Here is a 21544-nt window from a genome sequence, read left to right on the forward strand (position 1 = left end):
CGAAAGTCATTATAACGCGAACGGCGTTGTAGTGAATCTGTAAGGAAAATAGACACTTCTGGAGCTGGAACTTCAATTGGATAAACAAGACAGGCGGGGAAAAAAGAAATATCTGGAATTTTAAAGGCGACGAATAATGGTTTTCGACAACAATTGCATCTTTCGCCGTCGGATATCATAAAGTGATGAGCTTTGTTTCTAATATTATTTTGCTAACTGTACTGTTATGTACAACACTGAAACCAAATGGCAAATTCTGTATGAGTTTAAAAGGAATCGAACGCCTTGAATGCATCACAGTGTTTATTGAAGTCGCATCTCAGTTGTCTGGCAATTTACATTTATTTTGTACTCAACTCAGTTAAAAAAAATTGAAAATGTGACAGTGAAGAAATATTTCAAAGAAACCTTCTTGTCTATTTTGTGCTTCATTATTCACGGAAAAGGTTTTTTCGAAAAGGGTTTGATTTTGATCTGTGAGATTGAAGTATATTTAATCGCGTATGGTTTCAGTGACACGGATTGTGTTTATTGTTTGCACGCACCCAAAGAACCTTGGCACCTTTGTAGTTGCCTAGTACGTGATCAATTTCTTCCTTTGACAGAACATCGTGCCCTTACTCTTGATTTATAGAAGTCAGAGACTGTAGAAATTTTAGTGTTTCTACGATCAATTGTCATTAATCTTTCGCTGAGAATTCGAAATTCTGAGTTTCATATAAAAACTATATTATCTGTCTTTTGGCTTGAATTTTACTGTCACCTTTTAGCATGACATTTTTGTAGGACTTTTATTTTGCGGATTGGCGATTTTGCGGTTTGCGGGAACAAATTTTTGCGGCGAGAATTTTCTTTTCAAGAAGCAAGACTATTTTCAACTTCTATTACTTTTTGGTAAAAACACCTCCCAATCTTCGAGAACTGGAGGAAAAAATGTGGCATCCTCGAGGCCTTAGAAGATGGTGTCCTTTAGAAAATGGGACCTTTGATTGACTGCTTTGAGTTCGTTTTTTATGCCTCAGAGACTGAAAAAATTTTGACGCAATCTTTTATCCTTTTGTTTTGCTTGTAGCAAGCTCAAACTGCTTTTTCTCAATGCAAATATCAGAATAAACGATCTTTTCCACCCCACTGTATGTTTATTAAAAGCCATTTTTTGTTATATTAACGGAGGTAAATTTTTGCTGTTTTTAATATTGCCGGTGCGTTTTTTTATTGCTGGAACTTATTTTTACGGATCAAGTACGATCCGCAAAATCCGCAATTATAATTCCCGCAAAATAAACGTGCTACGCCAGTAACTCCTGGCTTTTGCGATACTATTTGCTGCAAACATAAAACCCAAAAAAATTTTGACCTTTCATCAGATCAGACTGAAAAGAAGACAAATTATGAAGCGGAAACAACATGTTCAGTCCTTCCTTAGTGTGTGACATAAACGTTTGCTTAGTGCAACTCTAGACATGCATGACATGAAGGAAAACGTTCGTCGGAGTAATTTGCAGCTAGTTTTTTGCAGACTATTTCACTTAAAGGGGCTATATCACGTTATTTTAGGGTCCTTCGAGGAAATCTTTAGTTAATCACGAATTTAAAACTCGAAAATGGTAATGTGGAATTCCTTACCGATAAAATTATCGTTACATCACAATCGGAATGATTATGAGAAAAAAAAAGACCTTTATTCAGGCGATTTCTCATAAACTTGAAAAACGTGGGGCCGACTCTTTTGAAGATTACCCCTATGTAATGCACCTAGCAATGTTAAGCCCGAGGGAAGGGGGATCGGGCATGGGGTGGAGATTTTAACATTTTCATTAAAACAAATTCAAATCCCCCACCCCTGGGACAAAATAATTGGCCAAATCCCCACCAGGTGGCAAGGGAGAGACCTCACTATCAAACTCCGTGGTTTATTAAAGAAAATAAATTTTAGTAACAAAGCTCAAAGTACCATCCGACACACGTTCAAAAAAGAAAAATAGTGGACAAAGGGGGGGGGGGGGGGAGGGGGGCTATCTGGGCCCCACCCCTAAAACCGTCCTTGTTGACTGCTAAACTGGGTTAAGTTCCCTTGATGGAATGTTATCCTGACCAGGAAGAGAATTCTCAAAATAGTCGTGGTGACAGAGTATGTTTCTATGATCGACAAACAGTTTTTCCCAATGGAAAACATAAATTTTGTAACAGAACATGATCACGGCAAATCGACGGATTGTACCAAAAACGGGATAGAAATCCGAATCAATTCCAGTCTCGTCATCTATTCCATACACGTTGAGGGCAAACTGCATCGATCCAATAACAAACTGGATAAAATAATTTACAAACAAAACAAAGACGTTAACCTTGATGAATGCAAATACTCCAATGGTGCCGTTTGTTCGCGAATGATTCACCTGAGTGAAATTTAAGAAGGCAACCAGGATGACTTGGACGGGTCGGTCAACCATAAAAGCCACAATCAACGCTACTTCGATTCCAGAGTGATCGTTGATCGCAAGTATTATGGGATATCCCGCCATGGTCACTCCAGTTATTGCCACAAGATTCCAAAAGGACGACAAGCGAACAAGTTTCCTTAGTATCACAGCATAACCAAGAAACGAGGGCACTTTGGACAAAGCTATTACTATTAAAGCGATGTTTATTACTCGCGTTACTAGCCAAACCAGTTCCAAATGTGCAGAGTGCCTAAAGAGCTCGATGTGCGTATGTTGGAAACTGGCATGCTTTGCCCTGATGGTCGTCTCAAATGCCCGGATGGTGTAGAGAACGAGGCCAATAATTTGCCAGGTGAAAAACAGAACGTAAGCAATGCATGCGCAGCCAACTGAATTTAAAGAGGCTGATGTGCGTGTCGCAAAACGATTCAGCAAAGATGACAAACGAGCTTGAACATCGTTTCTGAATCCTTCCATCTTTTCAAAGGTGATGAAAGGTGACCGGCTGTCTAAAATCTGAAAAGCCATGTAAGAGAAAAAAAGAATACGTAAAGACATCACGGTGTAAATTCCTTTGAAAAGGCTATAGAATTACATTTAAAGAGCCCAATCTCCTACTAGGCTTCATTGAGTTAAAAATTGTGTTAAAGAGTGGCTGTGTACTTTGGTCTTAAAAATTCGAAAAAAAAGTATTTCAAAAAAGTAAAATGGATAGATCATCCTACTAAAATTACTTTGATATCATCTCAGGAATTTTTTACAAGGTAGCTTAATCGCTATGTTTTGCGTTTTACCCGGTTTAAACCTATAAGAATTAAAACTACCGAGAAATGAACCATTTAAAGAATTTGCGCTAAGGTTCCCTCTAATTTTTAGGGATGACTTCACTTTCGAAACTCCCTTCAATCTTCTCTACTTGCTTAAGCTTCTTACCTACAAAAGTCTGCGGATCGCGCTCGTAACTTTATTGAGTGATGCAGTAAGTAGTGGAAAGTGGGTATACCATATTTATTTGATAAACATTGAGGATAGAACCAAGTTAGACAAAAAAATCCTCCCTCGGAAAAACGCCGCACCCAAGAGCGCATTCAAGGATCATAAGACGAAAGAACCAACGGTGAAACCTCGGTAAATAAATCTACACCATGTTTGGAAACTTGCATCTTTGGTGGTTGTTAACGATCGCCGAAAGTCTATTTTCGGCGACTGGGTACATTCCAGAGATGGTCACGAGTGATGTTTTGAAAGTTCTAAAAATTTGTACGAGCCGTAGCATGAAATACACGAGCAAGCTCTAACCGTTTTTCATTGACTATATACTCAACAAAATAACTCCATCGCTCTGCTTCACTTTCGAATTTACTGTTTAACCTCTTTTGCACTCTATAATCTATTTACGCATTCGTCATTGACCAATCAGGAACGCGATATTTGTTAAGTATATGATAGTTAACAATTATCGCACGGGTCATTTTATAGAGTGTTTTCACTCACTACCTCAAAGCGATTTTGATCCTTGTTTCCAGAAAACGTGATTTACTTCGCATATATTTATATTTTCATGTCAATCGAAAACCTTCCGGTCGAGCACAGATTACTTGATTTACGTCAATTCCGTCACCAGTTATTGCGGTGCACATTGAACGAAAACGCCGTAAATCTCCTTTGCAGAAAATGTTAGTTTTCCGACCGTTTCAATGGACTTCTTGCTTAATTTGGTTAAATGGGTGGAAATTCCAAACCATACACGGAAAATGAGGCCTTTTTATTAAGTTTCTTGTTAGTTACAAAGAACGAAAAATTGGGCCTAAATCGGTTTCCTCCCTTCTCTCTTCTATTACTGTAAGTCAACCTTTTGTTGCCACAGTACTTTGGTATCCGGTATATGCAAATAAAGATGGCGGAAATCTTAAAAAAGGAGTTCGAGAGAAGAGACAAGATCTGAGGATATAGAGGGATATGGAAGCAGAAAACGTTTGCAATTTTGGAGGATTTCATTTTTGCAATATTTATTGTACAAAACGAAGTGAGACTTCGTCGTGTACGATTCAACAAAACTCCTCGTCACTCTGTGCACCAACATGGCCGCCGTGACGTCACGTGAAAACACTCTATAGGCTACCAATCCGTTTTTACTTTTTGTCTTTGCTTCGTTCTTTGTTTGCTAGGAGGCGGCGTGGTCCAGTGGTTAGGGCGTTGGCTTTGCATGCAGCTGCTCCGGGCTCAAATCCCGTTCTGACCTCTGGTATGGATATGTTTCCGGTTGTCCCGGATTCAACTCTACCACGCTTTGTAATATAAATAGCCAACTGGTTGCCTCCTGCCAGTTCGGGTTCTTAATAATATTTCTGTCAAGTTTGAATTGTTTCTTTCAGATTGTTAGAAGTGGAGTGCCTGTAAACTAGCTTGATAGCTAAGTGCACTTCCACTATAAACAAAGCATTTACAAGCATTTACCGCCATTTACATTATATACTCAACAAAATATCGCATTTCTGATTGGTCAATGACTAATGCATAAAATAGGTTACAGAGTGCAATACGGAAGTTGCTATGGAAACAAAGCGATAATCAGTAAAAAATCGCATGAACTTGTTTGTGCATTTCGTGATTTATGATCACTCGTCATGTTTTGAAAGTTCTCAAAATTGCACGAGCCGTATTGAGAACGTTCAAAACTGGTGCGAAATGCACGAGTAAGGGACGGTTTCCGATCCTACACATCATCCCTGATGAAGACACTAGACAGGACTATCAAAACCTTAAGCCCGCCGCACACGGTGAGGAAAGAGTTGAGCAAACTGCCTCGCGAGGTGGTTTGCTCAGCGGTTTTCTCACCGTGTGCGGGGAACTTTTGGTGCAAAATTGGCCACGCGAGGCCGTAAGGAAAAAATCAAACATGTTTGATATTTTTCGCCTCGCGAGGCAAATATCTCATTGTGTGCGGCCATCGTGAGAATCGAGTTGAGCTTGTTCAATGAAGCTTCCAATAAAAATACATGGCATTCTCACGTGACTTCAGTGACGTCGGAATTTCTTCCTCCGGCACCATCTTGAACCGCTGGAGTCACGTGTGTATGCCATGTATTTTTATTGCATGCTTGATTAAACCAAGCTCAGCTCGATTCTCACGATGGCCGCACACATTGAGGAATTTGTCTCGCCAGGCCAAAAATATCAAACATGTTTAATTTTATCCTCACGGCCTATTTCTCAACACAATTTCCCCGCACACGTGAGGAAACAGCTGAGCAAACCGCCTCACGAGGCAGTTTGCTCAGCTCTTTCCTCAAGTGTGCATCGGGCTTATGTCTTTGAATCGTAACTTTGTAAGCTACATTCAAATTTATACTAAGCAACATTCAAATTTATTCAAACAAGAGTAGTATATGTCTAACTGTCAAAACTAATTGCGATATGTACTCTCGAAAGGAGAAGTCGATATTCTACGCGGCACTTAGCGTAATAAGGACCATTGACTTTGAATAATCAATGCAACCGTGATAGTTTAGATCAATCAAAATGAAAACATTCCATCTTAAAATGTGGGAGATATTTTGGACCATTGAAAAGAAGTGCTGCTTTGTTAAGGTTTCTCGTTGTCGTTTGAATGAAGCAAAGATCGGTCCGATAGTGATGATAATAATAATAATAATAATAATAATAATAATAATAATAATAATAATCTTGAAGCAAGACTGTGCATAAATAAGACAACGTACTAATCACGAGTAGTCTTCGATCAAATCACGGATTATTTTCCTTCACTTTTGCAGTTCAATTTAGCGGTAATAGGCTCAGGTTTCCTATCACTAATAACGTAATATGAACTTGGTCACTCTTAATATGGACCACATTTTTGACTACGCGGGTTTTCTACTCGGGAGCGAGAGGAATAATGGAATAAGAAGAACGCAAATTTAGTGGGGCAGAATAAAGGGAATATTACGACTTCCTTGATTGGAATAATCGATTTGTCGACTGGAATAAATTGAATCTTTCAACGGAATGATGAGCTTTTTTTTTAACTGGAGTGATTATGGAATAACGAAAATTTTCGAGCAGGAATAATGACATAATGAACACCTGATTATTCCTCTTCACCCCACGATTCTTCGTCTCGCTTCAATGGAATAAAATTCGCTGGCGATTTCACTGCTGCAAAACACGGATAATTGCTCAGACGAGTGAACATTCCTACGTCAAAAGATTAATCTCCAGTGATCGCCAGCAAACAATTATGATTTCTCTACGGAAGAAAATGCTTTGATTGAAAACGGTGTATTATAGTGTACAATTATAACTGTGTGACGTCTTTTGATTTCCGTTCCGTTCATTAGGATCGGAGACTGTCTTGAGAGGTTCTCTGACTACCGTTTAGCACGAAAATTTTGCGAGGGGAAGAGGGGTGTTATTTTGTGGGTTTCGATTTTTGTGGTTTGCGGAAACAAGTACTTGCCGTTCAAGAACACTGTTATTTCTGCTGGGAACTTATTTTTGCGATTCTCTCTTCAAACAGAAGCCTCAGTAGGACAATTGATAGTAAGGTATGTTGAGTCACAATTCACTTTAAATTACATACCGTATTCGAGACAAATGGTATAACTGCAATACCGTACTGCACAAAAGGAACTGAACAACATCAAAACCAAACCAAAACACTGCGGTTTCATTTTACGGTTTTCAGACGCCCTAGAAAGTAGCGTTCCTTCAGACGACCCCTTCGTGCCAATTTAATGTCCTGAATTGCTGTACTCTTGACATTTTCTGTCCTTACATATTGTTTTTCTTGAGATACGAACTACCCTATTTATCTAAGCTTGGGTTGCTTTTTCCAATGGTAAATCATTTTAATGTTTTTGTATTTGTCCAGTGTCTATCGCACAAGTCTATTAAAAGCGGAATTGTAAATTTGACTGAAGGGAGTTAATTTTTGCGGCATTTTATCGTGCGGGTTTTTTATTCTGTAGGAACTATTATTTGCGGATCGGGATCAATTCGCAAAAAATTTCATGCTACACGGTCGTTAACGAGTATTGCTTTCCGCAAAAAATGCAGAATCTTTAAAAGTTTCATTACCAATGAAGAAAAAGCAGCATGAACATACCTGTAACCAAATCAGAAATGTCACTCGTCGGCCAAAGGAAATATGAATTAATCCCACAGAAACAACAGAAAAGAAAACGTTTCGAGTCGAAGTATCCTCCGTTCTGAAACTAAGCGACTGATTCGGACCTTGATGCAACAAACTGAGTCTTCTTTGTCTTCGTAGAGCTTATCCGAGGCTGCTCCGATCCTCTTCTTTTGGTTTCGTTTGTGCCATTTTGCATGAAAAACGAATGTCCAAAAAAGAATGAAAAACAAGTGTTCGCCCTTTCCGCTTCTCTGCGCGTATGATCTAAGGGAAAACATGGAGACTCGAAACGTTCTTAATCAAGATCATGTGGTCCTGGTAGTGGCTCGTTTCCCCTAAAAAGGCGTTTCTCGCGCTTCGGATATTTGAACTCAACTTCGGCAAATACATTTTTGCCAAAACTCTAATTTGCTGAATGTAGGATTAGCTGGATTGGGTACAGATAGACAACTTCAGACAAGCGATCCAGAAATTGCGCCATCGTGACAACCGTACACTGGACCTGGTACCGAGTTCCACAAGAACGTCACTAGAACACAACTCAACACTGAAAGCCTCGTGCAATAGATAGAGTACTATTGGTTGCCCTCAACCTCAGTCTTCAAGGTTTCTCTTTAGAATTGAAACTTAAAAAAGGCTACGGTGAAATTTATTTCCAGGGACTTCCGTCTCTTCAAGTAATTGAGATTCAACACGATCAGGAACCCATGACCCGGAGCCTACAACTGTACTGTGTTCGTGTAACGGCGTTTTCACAGACCGATTTATTTTTAGATTGAATTTCCCGCGAATGAGACTCCCACAGGAGCCCGATGACCAATTACAAGAAATTAAGCTGACGTCATAGGGTCACCGAACCGGAACTGCCTTTGTTTTTTCACCTAATTCGCGGGAGGGGCTAGTCTAAAAATAAACCTACTTGTGAAAACGCCGTTTCACAGACGCTGTATGGAAGTTGCACGCTCCAGATGGGCTCCTGACACGACTCCTGTCCATGGGGAGCTGCCCTTTTTGTGTTTCATTGACAAAGCACAATTGCACAATTATTGAATTGTGATTCCTCGAACACCAGAAGGCGTTTAATTAATCGTTCACCTGCTACTGATGATCAGAATCAATATATTATTGTTTATGGAAAGTGAAGAAACAATTTAATAATTTCTTGGATTACATTGCAATGAATCACGAAAGCCGAATACAATGTCGGATCGATGATTCTGGTTCAAGTAATATTATGCGTGTCTTCAGTTCAAGCTGCCAATTGAATACTGATCTCGATCACAATCTGTAAAAACCTTTATCTTTTTGCTGTTCATTTCATTTTCTCACCGATCATAAAACTGCGTTTCGTGGAACTGCGCAAGCTTGCGTGTGACATATATTGAATGAGATCTTGATCGATGAATCTGAAATTTCAAGACTGTGAGAGGGGACTGGTACCCCTCGGTGCCACTCCAAGAGTAGATGGTTTAACAACGATTTCCGTTTCCACTCGACACATGTTGCGAAGAGCAATTCATAAATAAATAATCATAGAAAATGAAATTCTAATAAACATAGCTTATTTTTCCGTGGAAAACAGAATTATATAGCCCATTTGATGTCTGATGGAAGCAGATTACTTAACAGTCACAGAATCCCGAGTTTCGGGGGGTCACTGAAAATGGCGGCTTAAGTGTTGTGGGCGCCCAATGCAAGGTGGGTGAGCGTGCAAAAAAAACATGGTCATAATGTTATTGTTTTTCATGGGTAGGAATTCGCATAAAAATAGCAGTACGTCATGTCATTCGAACATGTATATGCCCTCGACCTTCGACCCCCTCTCGACAGGTGTCTCAGAGCGCTTTCCTTTTGTCAGAACTGGCCGGCCAGACCCGGGAGTTTGCAAAGAAAGTGCAACAATTTGATGGAATACTTACATGATAGGCGCTCGTATTCTTCTGGAGGAGTATATATATCATACTGGAAGTGTGCTAATTTGAAGGTGTTGTAGAGTTATTCCTTCCAAATGCCCGATCTGGCCGGTCAGTTCTGTCAAATGGAAAGCTTCCTTAGTCTGATTTATACGACATGATGTGTGGTGAAGTCGAGGCGTAAGCCAGTCGCATGCTGACGACCAAAACAAAAAATAATACCGTGTAAATCAAACTTACAAAATCGAGAAACCCAAAGGAGGCAGTGCAAATTGAAACCTGGTAACTGCGGACATCAAGGCAAATGCATTGACCACTCGGCCAACCTGCTTCTTCCTCTTCATCCATTTCAATTCAGGGACAAGATCATTGACTTCCTCCTGTGCAAACTACTATCCGGAGCGAGGTTACGTTGTTTGGACTTTTTCAACAATTCTTTCATGAAGTACTCGTATTGTTATGACGCCTCCTCCTCACCCCCTCCCCCAAGCAAAAAAAGCGACAACAACGTCAACGTTGAGGCATGGATAGATTATTTGTGATTGAGTCCTGCCACCCGTTTCTCGAAAGTCCCGAAACTTTTCGGGCCTTTTTCGGGTGTAATAATTCCCTCTGTATCTTAAGAACGGAGAGATTTTAAGTCAACAAACTTCACTATCACTTTGCTTTTTGTTAACGTGGAAACATGCCAAAAGACCATCTTACAAAAACAAGCGGAAGGCAGTTTCGTAAATGGCTTCTCGGATTCGAAAAGTTCTCGGGACTTTCGAGAAACGGGCCCCTGAACAACATTGCATTGGGAAGGTGGGGATATGATTGTTAGCCTTTTTTCCAAGGTATAGTCCAAAAGTGAGTTCGTGCTAAGTGCTCGAAATTGAGGCGAAGCGAACTTTAAGGACGTTCGCGCCAATTGTTTCTGCGCATCCTTACTGCGCACTCAAATGCACACGCCACGTCATACACGAGCGCGCGCGCTAAGTAATAAAATGAGAAATGATAGGGCAAAAGGCCACTGCTATAGCTTTTCCTGGATTTAACGGTCTTGGACGTTCGGTGACCCCTATTTTTCTTTCCAGAAACGGATTTTATTTACAATTATCTCCACGTTGTCCAAAAATGACTAAAAAATCAATGTGGGAAGTTAAAAAAGTTACAAGATTTCTGCTCACGGGACATTACATCTTGCCATCTTGCGGCTGCAAGGCGAGTGAAACTGTGGTCGCTAAATGCGAACTTGATCTTTAAGGAATCTCACCAGTTGACTAAATTCACTTAATAAGTTCACTTAAACAATATTTGGCAGGGAAGATTTCACTTCAAAGATTTAATTGCAATATACTTGGGTTTACAGACACTGGCCTTATTCGCTAACGAAGCCCGATTTTGTCACATTTTGGGTGTTTTTCCGGGCATGTTCTCTCCAAAACGAAGTCGGTGACACCCATTTTTTTTTTTTGCATTTCTGACATAACTAACTCATCATCTTACAGTGGTAAAAGTTTCAGGAAAAAATCAATGTTGAAAACTTTTCGCGCGAAGGTCCTTAAATACGACAGCGCCAACGAAAAAGTCAGTAATAAGAACCCTTGCGCAATCGTACTGTGATGAAAAATTCTTCGTGTGGACCTTCCCTAACCAACAAAACGCACGGAACCTCCTTTCTAATGTCACACAGCACAACCAGACCAATAATAGTTACAATTAAGAATTTATTAAAGAAACTAACGTTAAACCCTAACCCTAACCGAAAAAAAAGACATGCAACTAATTGCTAATGGTAAGAAAATGTACGATTTTGACAGCGTAATTTTACAAGCTAACAGTATATACGAAATCTTAGAAAAGAAAATTAACTAACCTATAGATTAAAGCCAACTTGCTAACCCTATTTAAGAGACTAAAGTTAAGTTTCTCTTTAACGACGTAATATTTACATTTTTACTAAGTTCAGTTATTCTACTGATCCAACAACCATCCGCAACCTCTTACAGCAAAACCAATGAACGTCGGATTCTGTCTGTCCTCAAAACTTCCACTTGCACCGGCGAACTTTTCTTGGCCGCCGCCAACAAAGGAGTTTTCCTCTGGGAGTACCGCGGTCGGTATTGGCAGTGTTTTTTTTTTTTCCTTTAAAGGTTCACTTTCCACTTCAGCTTCTCTCCGGCCTTCCTTCTCCTTCATTCGCATTTTCTCCTCGTCCATATTCTTCTTAACTGACTTTTTACAAACTAGAGCCAACGCCTGTCTTTCTCTTTTTCTATTTCTATATACACGTGCAGTCACATTTACATATATAATAAACAAAAATACTAACAAGATGGTATGAGATGACAAAACGCGACAAAACTATACATACAAAAAAAGGAAAATTTTTGTGACAAGTACATATTTCGAGACTATTTTATGAGGGTCCTCAAGGGGTAAAATGGGAACTGGGATTGGCCTGTTTTTGCCCTGGGAAAATGAGATTGAGTCACTGGGACTGGGATTTGCTCACTGGGAATTGGAAGAAAAGAAATGAAATGGGAATGGGATAATTGTCTTTAAGCGTGGTCAGTCGTGGTCCGTCTATTATTAACTAATTCCCTTTCCCTTTGGAAAACACCAGAAAACATTATTTAATATCTTTAAATAATAAATAACGTTTTCTGGTGTTTTGTGATGCCCATATCTTGCCCTCCTCTTGCAATGATGTTTGAGTAATCTCGCGTAGACCCTCGTAGTCAGATCCTCTCGCTCTTCGGGAGGGAAGACAAACAGCAGACTGTGCACAGTGGTGCAACCAAGTCAAAGTCTCTGAGCATGCGTTTCCGCTTGTCTACCAGCAAAATGGTGGGAGCAGATGTCTCGCCATGCAGAACTCGCACCGTTGTTGTGTGTAAGTATATTTCGGCTCAAAATGTTGTTATTCACACCGAGAACTGTAAACTAGAATTACTGTTGGATTGTTTAGTAACCCAGGTGGAGAACAATATTCGTAGAATGTGTGGCAAAAATGAATCGAGTTAAAGGCAGAGGATTTGCAGATTTTTCCCTGGAAGCCCCTTCGTGCTTAGAACTAAAGAAAGAATTGGAAATGTTCCAGAGGGCTTCGTGCACTTCATTGTCTGTCAAGGTGATTCAACGCGAAGTCATGTTTCAGAAAGGCTCTGTAAGACATGTAAATATCGTGTTTAAACAGAGATCGCCAAGAGTGCCAGAAACGGAAGCCCCCCGGTAATGCCACAGGAAACGATCGTAAATAAATCCACTGAATCTGGGAGTGACAAACAAGAAAATTTGCCAAAAACGCTTCTAAGGTTGAGAGAATTGCTGTTACAGACAAACGACACAAGGCTGTCGAAAGATGGAAAAAGAATTGAATGCCTACGATGTGGGAAATCTCCGAAATTGGACGACTGTAAAAGGACTGCCGCAGGTCATTTAAAGTACTTCCGGTGAGTTCATAATTGTAATCCGCCGAAGGCCAATGAACAACCGAATAAAATCAATGAGTATTTCGAGCCTACGGAGAAACGACAAAATGTTTTGGTAAGCGATGATGGTCCCGAACAAAATTGCTTATTTCAAACAAGTGGTTCTCTTGTAGAGAACATTACGTGAGTATTTTGCTCATTACATGGTTAAAAATACACAGTTCGGGATAGACAATGGATAGAGGTCGACTCATTTGTTTACAAGAAATATTTTTCAATTTATTTATATCCAAATCCTGACAATGTCTTCACAAAAGAAATGGACGATTTTATAACATGTACTTTAAGATGTATTATTGAGAATGCCTTTGTTAGCACATAATAATAAAAAAAGAATGGAAATCTAATTTTAAAAGTTGCTGTTGATGTTGTTTTAAGGCTTGACCTTCAAAGAAAAGTAAATTTTAAATTACCACCTTAATATATGCCGTGAATCTTCGGGAGATCGTTCGGGGTTGTTTTCGTAAGAGGTAACAACTGAAGTCTCAATTTCAAAAAAATGTGACGATATGAAAACAAAAGAGCTGGTTATGTAGAACACTGGGATTTTCCTGAATAATGTCAGTGGGAATGGGATTTGGAAGCTGGAAAATGGAATTCGGAAAAAAATTGGGCTGGGAAATGAAATTGGTAACCCCTCCCCCCTCCCCTTCAGGACCCTCTTTTATCCTGTTCTCTTTGTATAGTGTGATTGTAGGCGACATCTTCGTTTTCGCTTGTCCACACTGAAACTGAAGCGTTTTAAAAACTATGAAAGCCGTTTGGAAACCTTTTTCAGGCGTTTTAGAGTTTAATTAAGTTTTTGTCTGTGATCGAAAATGGATCAAAACGTTGATTTTTCAACGAAAATGGATTAATGGGGATATAGGTCTGCTAAACTGGGCTAAGTTCTCTTGATGGAATGTTATCGTGACCAGGAAGTGAATTCTCAAAATAGTTGTGGTTTCGGAGTATGTTTCTATTATCGTCAAAATAAGTGGTCAAAATCCCCACCAGGCGGCAAGGGACAGACTTCACTATCAAACTCCGTGGTTTTTTAAAGAAAATATGTTTAAGTAACAAAGCTCGAAGCACCATCCGACACACGTTTAAAAAAGAAAAAAGGGCCCACCCCTAAAATCGCCCTTGTTGACTACTAAACTGGGTTAAGTTCTCTTGATGGAATGTTATCCTGAACAGGAAGAGGATTCTCAAAATAGTCGTGGTGACAGAGTATGTTTCTATGATCGACAAACAGTTTTTCCCAATGGAAAATATAAATTTTGTAATGGAACATGATCACGGCAAATCGACGGATTGTACCAAGAAAGGGATAGAAATCCGAATCAATTCCAGCCTCGTCATCTATTCCATACACGTTGAGGGCAAACTGCATCGAGCCAATAACAAACTGGATAAAATAATTTACAAACAAAACAAAGACGTTAACCTTGATGAATGCAAATACTTTAAGTGTTCCGTTTTCCCGCGAATGATTCACCTGAGTGAAGTTTAAGAAGGCAAGGAGGGTGATTTGGACGGGTCGGTCAACGATAAAAGCAAGAAGTAACGCTATTTCCATTCCAGAGTGATTCTTGATCGCAAGAATTACGATATATCCTGCTATGGTCACTCCAGTTAATGCCACAAGATTCCAAAAGGACGACAAGCGAACAAGTTTCCTTAGTATCACAGCATAACCAAGAAACGAGGGCACTTTGGACAAAGCTATTACTATTAAAGCAGTGTTTATCAACCGCGTTACTAGCCAAACCAGTTCCAAATGTGCAGAGTGGCGAAAGAGCTCGATGTGCGTAAGTTGGAAACTGGCATGCTTTGCGCTGATGGTCGTCTCAAATGCCCGGATGGTGTAGAGAACGAGGCCAATAATTTGCCAGGTGAAAAACAAAACGTAAGCAATGCATGCGCAGCCAAGTGCTTTTAAAGAGGCTAATGTGCGTGTCGCAAAACGATTCAGCACAGATGATGACAAACGATCTTGAACATCTTCATCCATCTTTTCCAAGGTGATTTAAAGTTACCGGGTGACCTCTAAAATCTGAAAAGCCATATAAGAGAAAAATAATACCTATTGATAACACGATGTAAAATTCTTTGAAAAGGCTATAGAATTAAATTTAAAGAGCCCAATAAGACACACAATCTCCTATCACTCTTCATTGAGTTAAAAATTGTGTTGAAGAATGGTTGTGTATATTGGTCTTGAAAATTAAAAAAAAAAAAAAAAGCTGCTAAAAGTGCTTTGATATCATGTCAAGAATTTTTACGAGGTAGCTTAATCGCTTTGTTTTGCATTTTACCCAGTTTAAACGTGTAGGAATTAAAACCACCGAGAAATGAACCATTAAAAGAATTTGCGATAAGGCTCGCTCTAATTTTTAGGGATGACTTCACTTTCGAAACTCCCTTCAAACTTCTCTACATGCTTCTTACCTGCAGAAGTCTGCGGATTGCGCTCGTACTGAACTTTATTGAGTGATGTGGTAAGTAGTGGAAAGTGGGTATACCATATTTACTCGATTAAACGTCGCGGATAGAACCAAGTTAGACAATAACATCCTCCCTCGAAAAAACGCCGCACCCAACTCAGAAGAATGTGCAGCGCGCATTCAAGGATCGTAAGACGAAAGAACCAACGGTGAATCCTTGGTAAATAAATCTACACCATGCTTGGAAACTTGTTTTTTAGCTCAAAGTGGTCTTTTTGATTTTTTTGGTTCAAAGTAGTCATGCTTGGATCGTTGGTGGTTGCCAACGGTCGCCGAAAATAGACTTTTTCGGCGACTGGGTACGTTCCAGAGATAAGCACGAGTGATATAATTATAATTTTGAAAGTTCTCAAAATTGCACGAGCCGTAGCATGAAATGAATTCAATTTCCATTGACTGCATACTCAACAACATAACTCCATAGCTTTGCTCCCATAGGCACTGTCGTATTACTGTTTAACTAATTTTGCACTCTATACTCTATTTATGCATTCGTGATTGACCAATCAGGAACGCGATATTCTGTTGAGTGTATAATAATAAACAATCATTATCCAACTGTATTAGTTATTGTACAAAAAACGCACGAAACGATTACAAATATTCCACGATATTGTACAATTACACCTTTTGCTGCTCATTTACGCGAAATATACCTTTACCTACGTCAACCGTTGAAACTATACGGACGAACTTTCAATAACGCTATTTGCATATGTATTTAAACATTCAATAGCATCAACGGATGAACAATTGCACCTTTGGAATTGGACAACCAAAGATATTAAATATACTTTCAATCTCGCGCAATGCTTAATCGTTAACACCAATAGAAAATCAGTTGCATATTATGACTAATCAATGGCGCATTAGACATACAATAATTCAATTTGTATAGAGACGCACAATCAATTGCACCTTCATGCAATCGTTTTATTTGAAATGGTCAATCATTAAAGTGAACTCACAAACGTTGGTATTTTTCGAATAAGCAATAGGAAGAAAAAAAAATTACTAATCTAATTCATCGTAGTTACATGTATTTTAAAATACTGAACAAAAATACAAGACTATGTACATTATCATTTAGATTTTGTTATTTTACATGTAGACGGCAGATAGAGAAAGAACCGAAGAAAATCATGCCACCAAGAAACAGAATCTTACATTAATAAAGAAATTAAAGGATAATTACATCACAGTACACTGTAATGGAACAACTTTGACATGTCCTTTTTCCTTAGTTGATTATTATTACTACACGCATGTTTGTCAGTACACGTTAATTATAGACCATTTCGAATAAACGATTGTATTCGACCTTGTCACACGGCGGCCATATTGTTCCGGGAGACCAAAAGAGCCTTGTTTTACCACGCCAAGCCTCACCCCCATGGTTTCCACTGCGAGGCTTGGCGTGGTAAAACAAAGGTTTTTTGGTCTCCCGGGACAATATGGCCGCTGTGTGACAAGGGCGAATGAAGGTGCAATTGACTGTGCATCTCTATGCAAATTGCATTATTGTATGTCTCTAATACGCCATTGATTGTCATTCTATAAAGGTAAAGTCTGCTTACGATCCAGTGATCCATTAGGCCGGAGCTTATCCCGGTTTCTGTAGCATGAAGCGACTGGGAATATTTTTACTCCCCCCTGGATGGGATGCCAGTCTATCGCAGGGTTAGCCCCAGCATTAAATTCGCCGGTACGCTTTTATGTACCTGGGTGAAGAGAGGCACGGTGAGAGTAAAGTGTTTTTCCCAAGAACACAACACAATGTCCCCGGCCAAGGCCCGAACCCGGACTACTCGATCCGGAGTCGAGCGCACTAACCATGAGGCCACCGTGCCTCCCACAAGGAAGGTTATTAACCATCATGTCAAAAATGTAGTTAGTGTTGACCTCAAGAAACTTCGTAGACTACTTATGAGAAATGATCACTTCAGGAGCTTTACTTTCACTGACTTGTCATACTGTGCAATTGATTTTCTATTGGTATTAATGATTAACCATTGCGCGAGATTGAAAGTATATATGTTCTCTTTCATTGTCCAAAGGCGCAATTGTTCATACGTTGATGCTATTGAATGTTAATACATATGCAAGTAGCGTTATTGAAAGTTCGTTCGCGTTAATGAAGTTCATGGAAGTGCTAATGAACGTATATTTGCCGTATAGTTTCAACTGTTGACGTAAATGAATGTATATTTTGCGTAAATGGACAACAAAAGGTGTACTTATTTGAACACTTGGTTATTGTACAGTAGAGAATCGGTTTGACTAGTTTAGTTGCTGTCGCTGCACAGCATGCATGTTTGTTGTTTACAATTCATTTGCTAAAAATGTTGTGCAAAAAATGTTGGATAATAAATAGCTCATTAGACGTTTTGGTGTGTAGTATCGCTGAGTATTTCCACTCGTTCTTTGTCAAAATGCAGCACAAATTGTAAAACAATAGGTCCGCAATGCGTACTTGTGTGAGATTTCAGACCAATAAACGTTCATGATTAGCATTACAGTAAATGTAATACATTTCGTCGTGTTGTATTGATAACCCTAACCCTAACCCTGATTTTGGAAAAACCCTTACCATTATTCATCGGTCGTTCCAACCGGTTTATTCTGACAAATGGTAAGCACCCGTCCTGTTCCATTTCACTTTCAAACGAAATTTCCGGATATTTTTGTTAAATGGTAAGCACCGTATCTCCCTTAGGGTGCGGTTACACGGGGGTCTTTTTTCGTGGTAAGTGACCCCTCTACGACGGAAACTGCATTTAGTGAGTGTTGCCAATATTTTCCCCAGGTAAATTTCTCGTGGTAAATGTTTATGGATTAGTCAAGAAGATCACACAAAGCATCCATAACATTTAATGTGGTAGTGTTTTGATGTGCAAGGTATAAGAGCCAATCACGATTCTACATTTAAATGGTTTTCCTTCGTGACATTTTCTTTTTTTATTGTTAGCAAAATCAGAAATCCAGTGTAGCCGTGGATTGACAAGGGATACCAAAACTTAAATGTGATAAAGTTTGGGATAATCTACCATGGGAAATCCCATTTACTGTGGTTTGTGTATTTCCCAGTCAGCAGACAAATATGGACATGGCCCCAAGTTATCAAGGGGAAAAGGAGGGGGCGGTGAACATTTTGCAGGTTAGGGCTTGTGACGCATTACAATCCGGTGCATTTGAGCGTATGAGTTTCTTAGCCACCAAAGCTTTTGCAATTAACTGCCAAAATAAGTTGAGTCAAAGCACTTTAGGCATAAACACACTACTTCAGAGACTCATGAAATATTTGCGTTCGACAAAGAGGTCACTGCCGTCTACTCTTACTCATCAGCGGAAATCAAGAACAACGACAAATCCAGACATATCTAAACACCAATTGTCAGTTTTGCTCTGTGAAAGCTCACAATAAATGTAAGTTGAAGGGTTGTAAAACTTATTAAGTAACAATTTTCAAACTTAACTCGTTTTGTGTGAGAGTAACAAAAACTCAAATATATTCCAAAGTGTTTACAAGTACTTCACTCAACTTTTCTTCGTTTATTATTGTAGTGATTAATTTCCTACATAGCCTTGCTGAGAAATGCAACATTGGTGACAACTATTACAAAATAAAGTGAAAACTAACCTGATCATGGCATTTGTGCGGCAAAAGAAAATGATATCGGCAAAATGGTATTCGCAATTAACGCAAAATTTAAGGTAACCGTTAGCTTTGTCGAGTAAAAGTGTTGGCTACTGGTGAACTTCTTCCTTAAATTAAGCGCACCGAAAAAAGAAGTCGAAATTCTCCAAACAACAGCCGAGAAGAGTGATGGCCGTCACACCCTTTCCCAGGGTCCTCTCTCTTCCTAGTAGAGACCACGTGACAAACACTTGGCTCTCGTATACAAATAAAAAAAGAACAAAAGAAATATTGACGGTGCTGACAAAGTGTGGGGAAATCACTCACGGAAACTGAGAGATACCACAAACCAAAACATCTAATAACTTCAGTAATCGCACGAGTCCTTTCATATGCTATCAATCCGTATTATATACTCAACAAAATATCGCATTTCTGATTGGTCAATGACTAATGCATAAAATAGGTTACAGAGTGCAAGACGGAAGTTGCTATGGAAACAAAGCGATAATCAATAAAAAATCGTATGAACTTGCTTATGCATTTCGTGATTTATGGCCACTCGTCATGTTTCGAAAGTTCTCAAAGTTGCACGAGCCGTATTGAGAACTTTCAAAACTGGAGCGAAATACACGAGTAAGGGAAGATTCCCGGTCCTACATATCACCCCTGATGAAGACACTGGACAGGAGTATCAAAACGTTGTCTTTGAATCGTAACTTTCTAAGCCAAATACAAATTTAAAAAAACCAGAGATGTATATGACTGACTGTCAAACCTAATTGCAATGTGTACTCTCGAACGGAAAAGTCGATATTCTACGCGGCACTTAGCGTAATCAGAACCGTTGACTTTGAATAATTAATATACCGTCAAAGTTTCGGATCTATCAAACTGAAAACAATCTGTCTTTAAAATGTGGGAGATATTTTGGACCATTGAAAAGAGGTGCTGCTTTGTTAAGGTTTGTCGTTAAAAGTTTAAATGAAGCAAAGATTGATTCGATAATGATAATGATAATAATAACAATAATAATAATAATAATAATAAGCTTGAAGCAAGACTGTACATAAACTACATTTTTTACTACAAGTGCATTTTTCTCGGGGGGGGGGGGGGGCAAAGCAGCAAACATTTATGATTTCTCTACGAAATTTCTAAAACTACTTTCATTGTAAACGATCACAGTGTACAGTTCTAACTAAGTGACGTCTTTTGATCTCCGTTGCGTTGATCAGGACCGGAGACTGTTTTGAGAGGCTCTCTGACCACTGTTTAGCAGGAAAATTTTGCGAGGGGGGAGGGGGAGGGGGTTATTTTGTTGGTTTCGATTTTTTCTAGTTTAAGAAGACTGTCATTTCTACTGGGAACTAATTTTTGCGATTCTCTCTTCAAACAGAAGGCGCGGCAGGACAATTTATTGTAGGGTATGTTGAGTTACAGTTCAGATTAAATTACATACCGTGTTAGAGACATATGGTATCACCGTAACACCGTACTGCGCAAAAGGAACTGAACAAGAACAAAACCAATTGAAACCAAAAGCCTACCCCTACAACGCACACCAAAACTGCGGTTTCATTTTACGGTTTTCAGACGCCCTAGAAAGTAGCGTTTGTTCAGACGAACCCTTCGTGCCATGTCCTGAATTGCTGTTCTCTTGACATTTTCTGTCCTTTGCCTTTACATACTGTTTTTCTTGAGATACGAACTACCCTATTTATCTAAGCTTGGGTTGCTTTTTCCAATGGTAAATCATTTTAGTGTTTTTGCTTTTCTCCAGTGTATCGCACAAGTCTATTCAAAGCGGGCTTTTTAATTTGACTGAAGGGAGTTAATTTTTGCGGCGTATTATTTGCGGATCGGGCTCAATTCGCATAATTTTCATGCTATACGGTAGTTGGCGAATGTTACTTTCCGCAAAAACGCAGAATCTTTAAAAGTTTCACTACCACTGAAGAAAAAGCTGTATAAACATACCTGTAACCAAATCAGAAATGTCACTCGGCGGTCAGGGAAAATATGAATTCATCTCACAGAAGCAACAAAAAAGAAAATGTTTCAAGTCGAATTATTCTCCGGTCTGAAACTAAGCGACTGATTCGGACCTTGATACAACAGACTGAGTTTTCTTTGTCTTCGTAAAGCTTATCCGGGGCTGCTCCTCTCATTTTGGTTTCGTTTGTGCCGTTTTGCATGAAAAACGAATGTCAAAAAAAAAAAAAAGGATGAAAAACAAGTGTTTGACCTTTTCGCTTCTCCGGGCGTAATATGGAGACTTGAAACGTTCTTGAGACCATATGTTCCTGGTAATGGCTCGCGACCATTTCTCCTCAACAGGCCTTTAAAATTCTCGCACTTCGGATATTTGAACTCAACTTCGGCAAATACATTTTTGCCAAAACTGTAATTTGATGAATGTAGGATTAGCTGGATTGGGTACAAATAGAC

At 39.3% G+C, this 21544-nt stretch overlaps 1 protein-coding gene across 1 annotated transcript; it reads right to left on the reverse strand.

The window, feature by feature from the left end:
* Nucleotides 1-14102: 14102 nt before the first annotated feature.
* On the reverse strand, nt 14103-21198 carry LOC138025574 (uncharacterized). The gene is made up of 2 exons (XM_068872763.1): nt 21074-21198; nt 14103-15005 (listed from the first exon to the last, which is right to left on the reverse strand). The coding sequence occupies exon 2, from the start codon at nt 14961-14963 to the stop codon at nt 14103-14105; it is 861 nt and encodes a 286-aa protein (XP_068728864.1). The 5' UTR covers nt 14964-15005; nt 21074-21198.
* Nucleotides 21199-21544: the final 346 nt, after the last annotated feature.

The sequence above is a fragment of the Montipora capricornis genome, chromosome 12 (genome assembly GCF_036669925.1).
Source record: "Montipora capricornis isolate CH-2021 chromosome 12, ASM3666992v2, whole genome shotgun sequence".
Lineage (NCBI taxonomy): Eukaryota > Metazoa > Cnidaria > Anthozoa > Scleractinia > Acroporidae > Montipora > Montipora capricornis.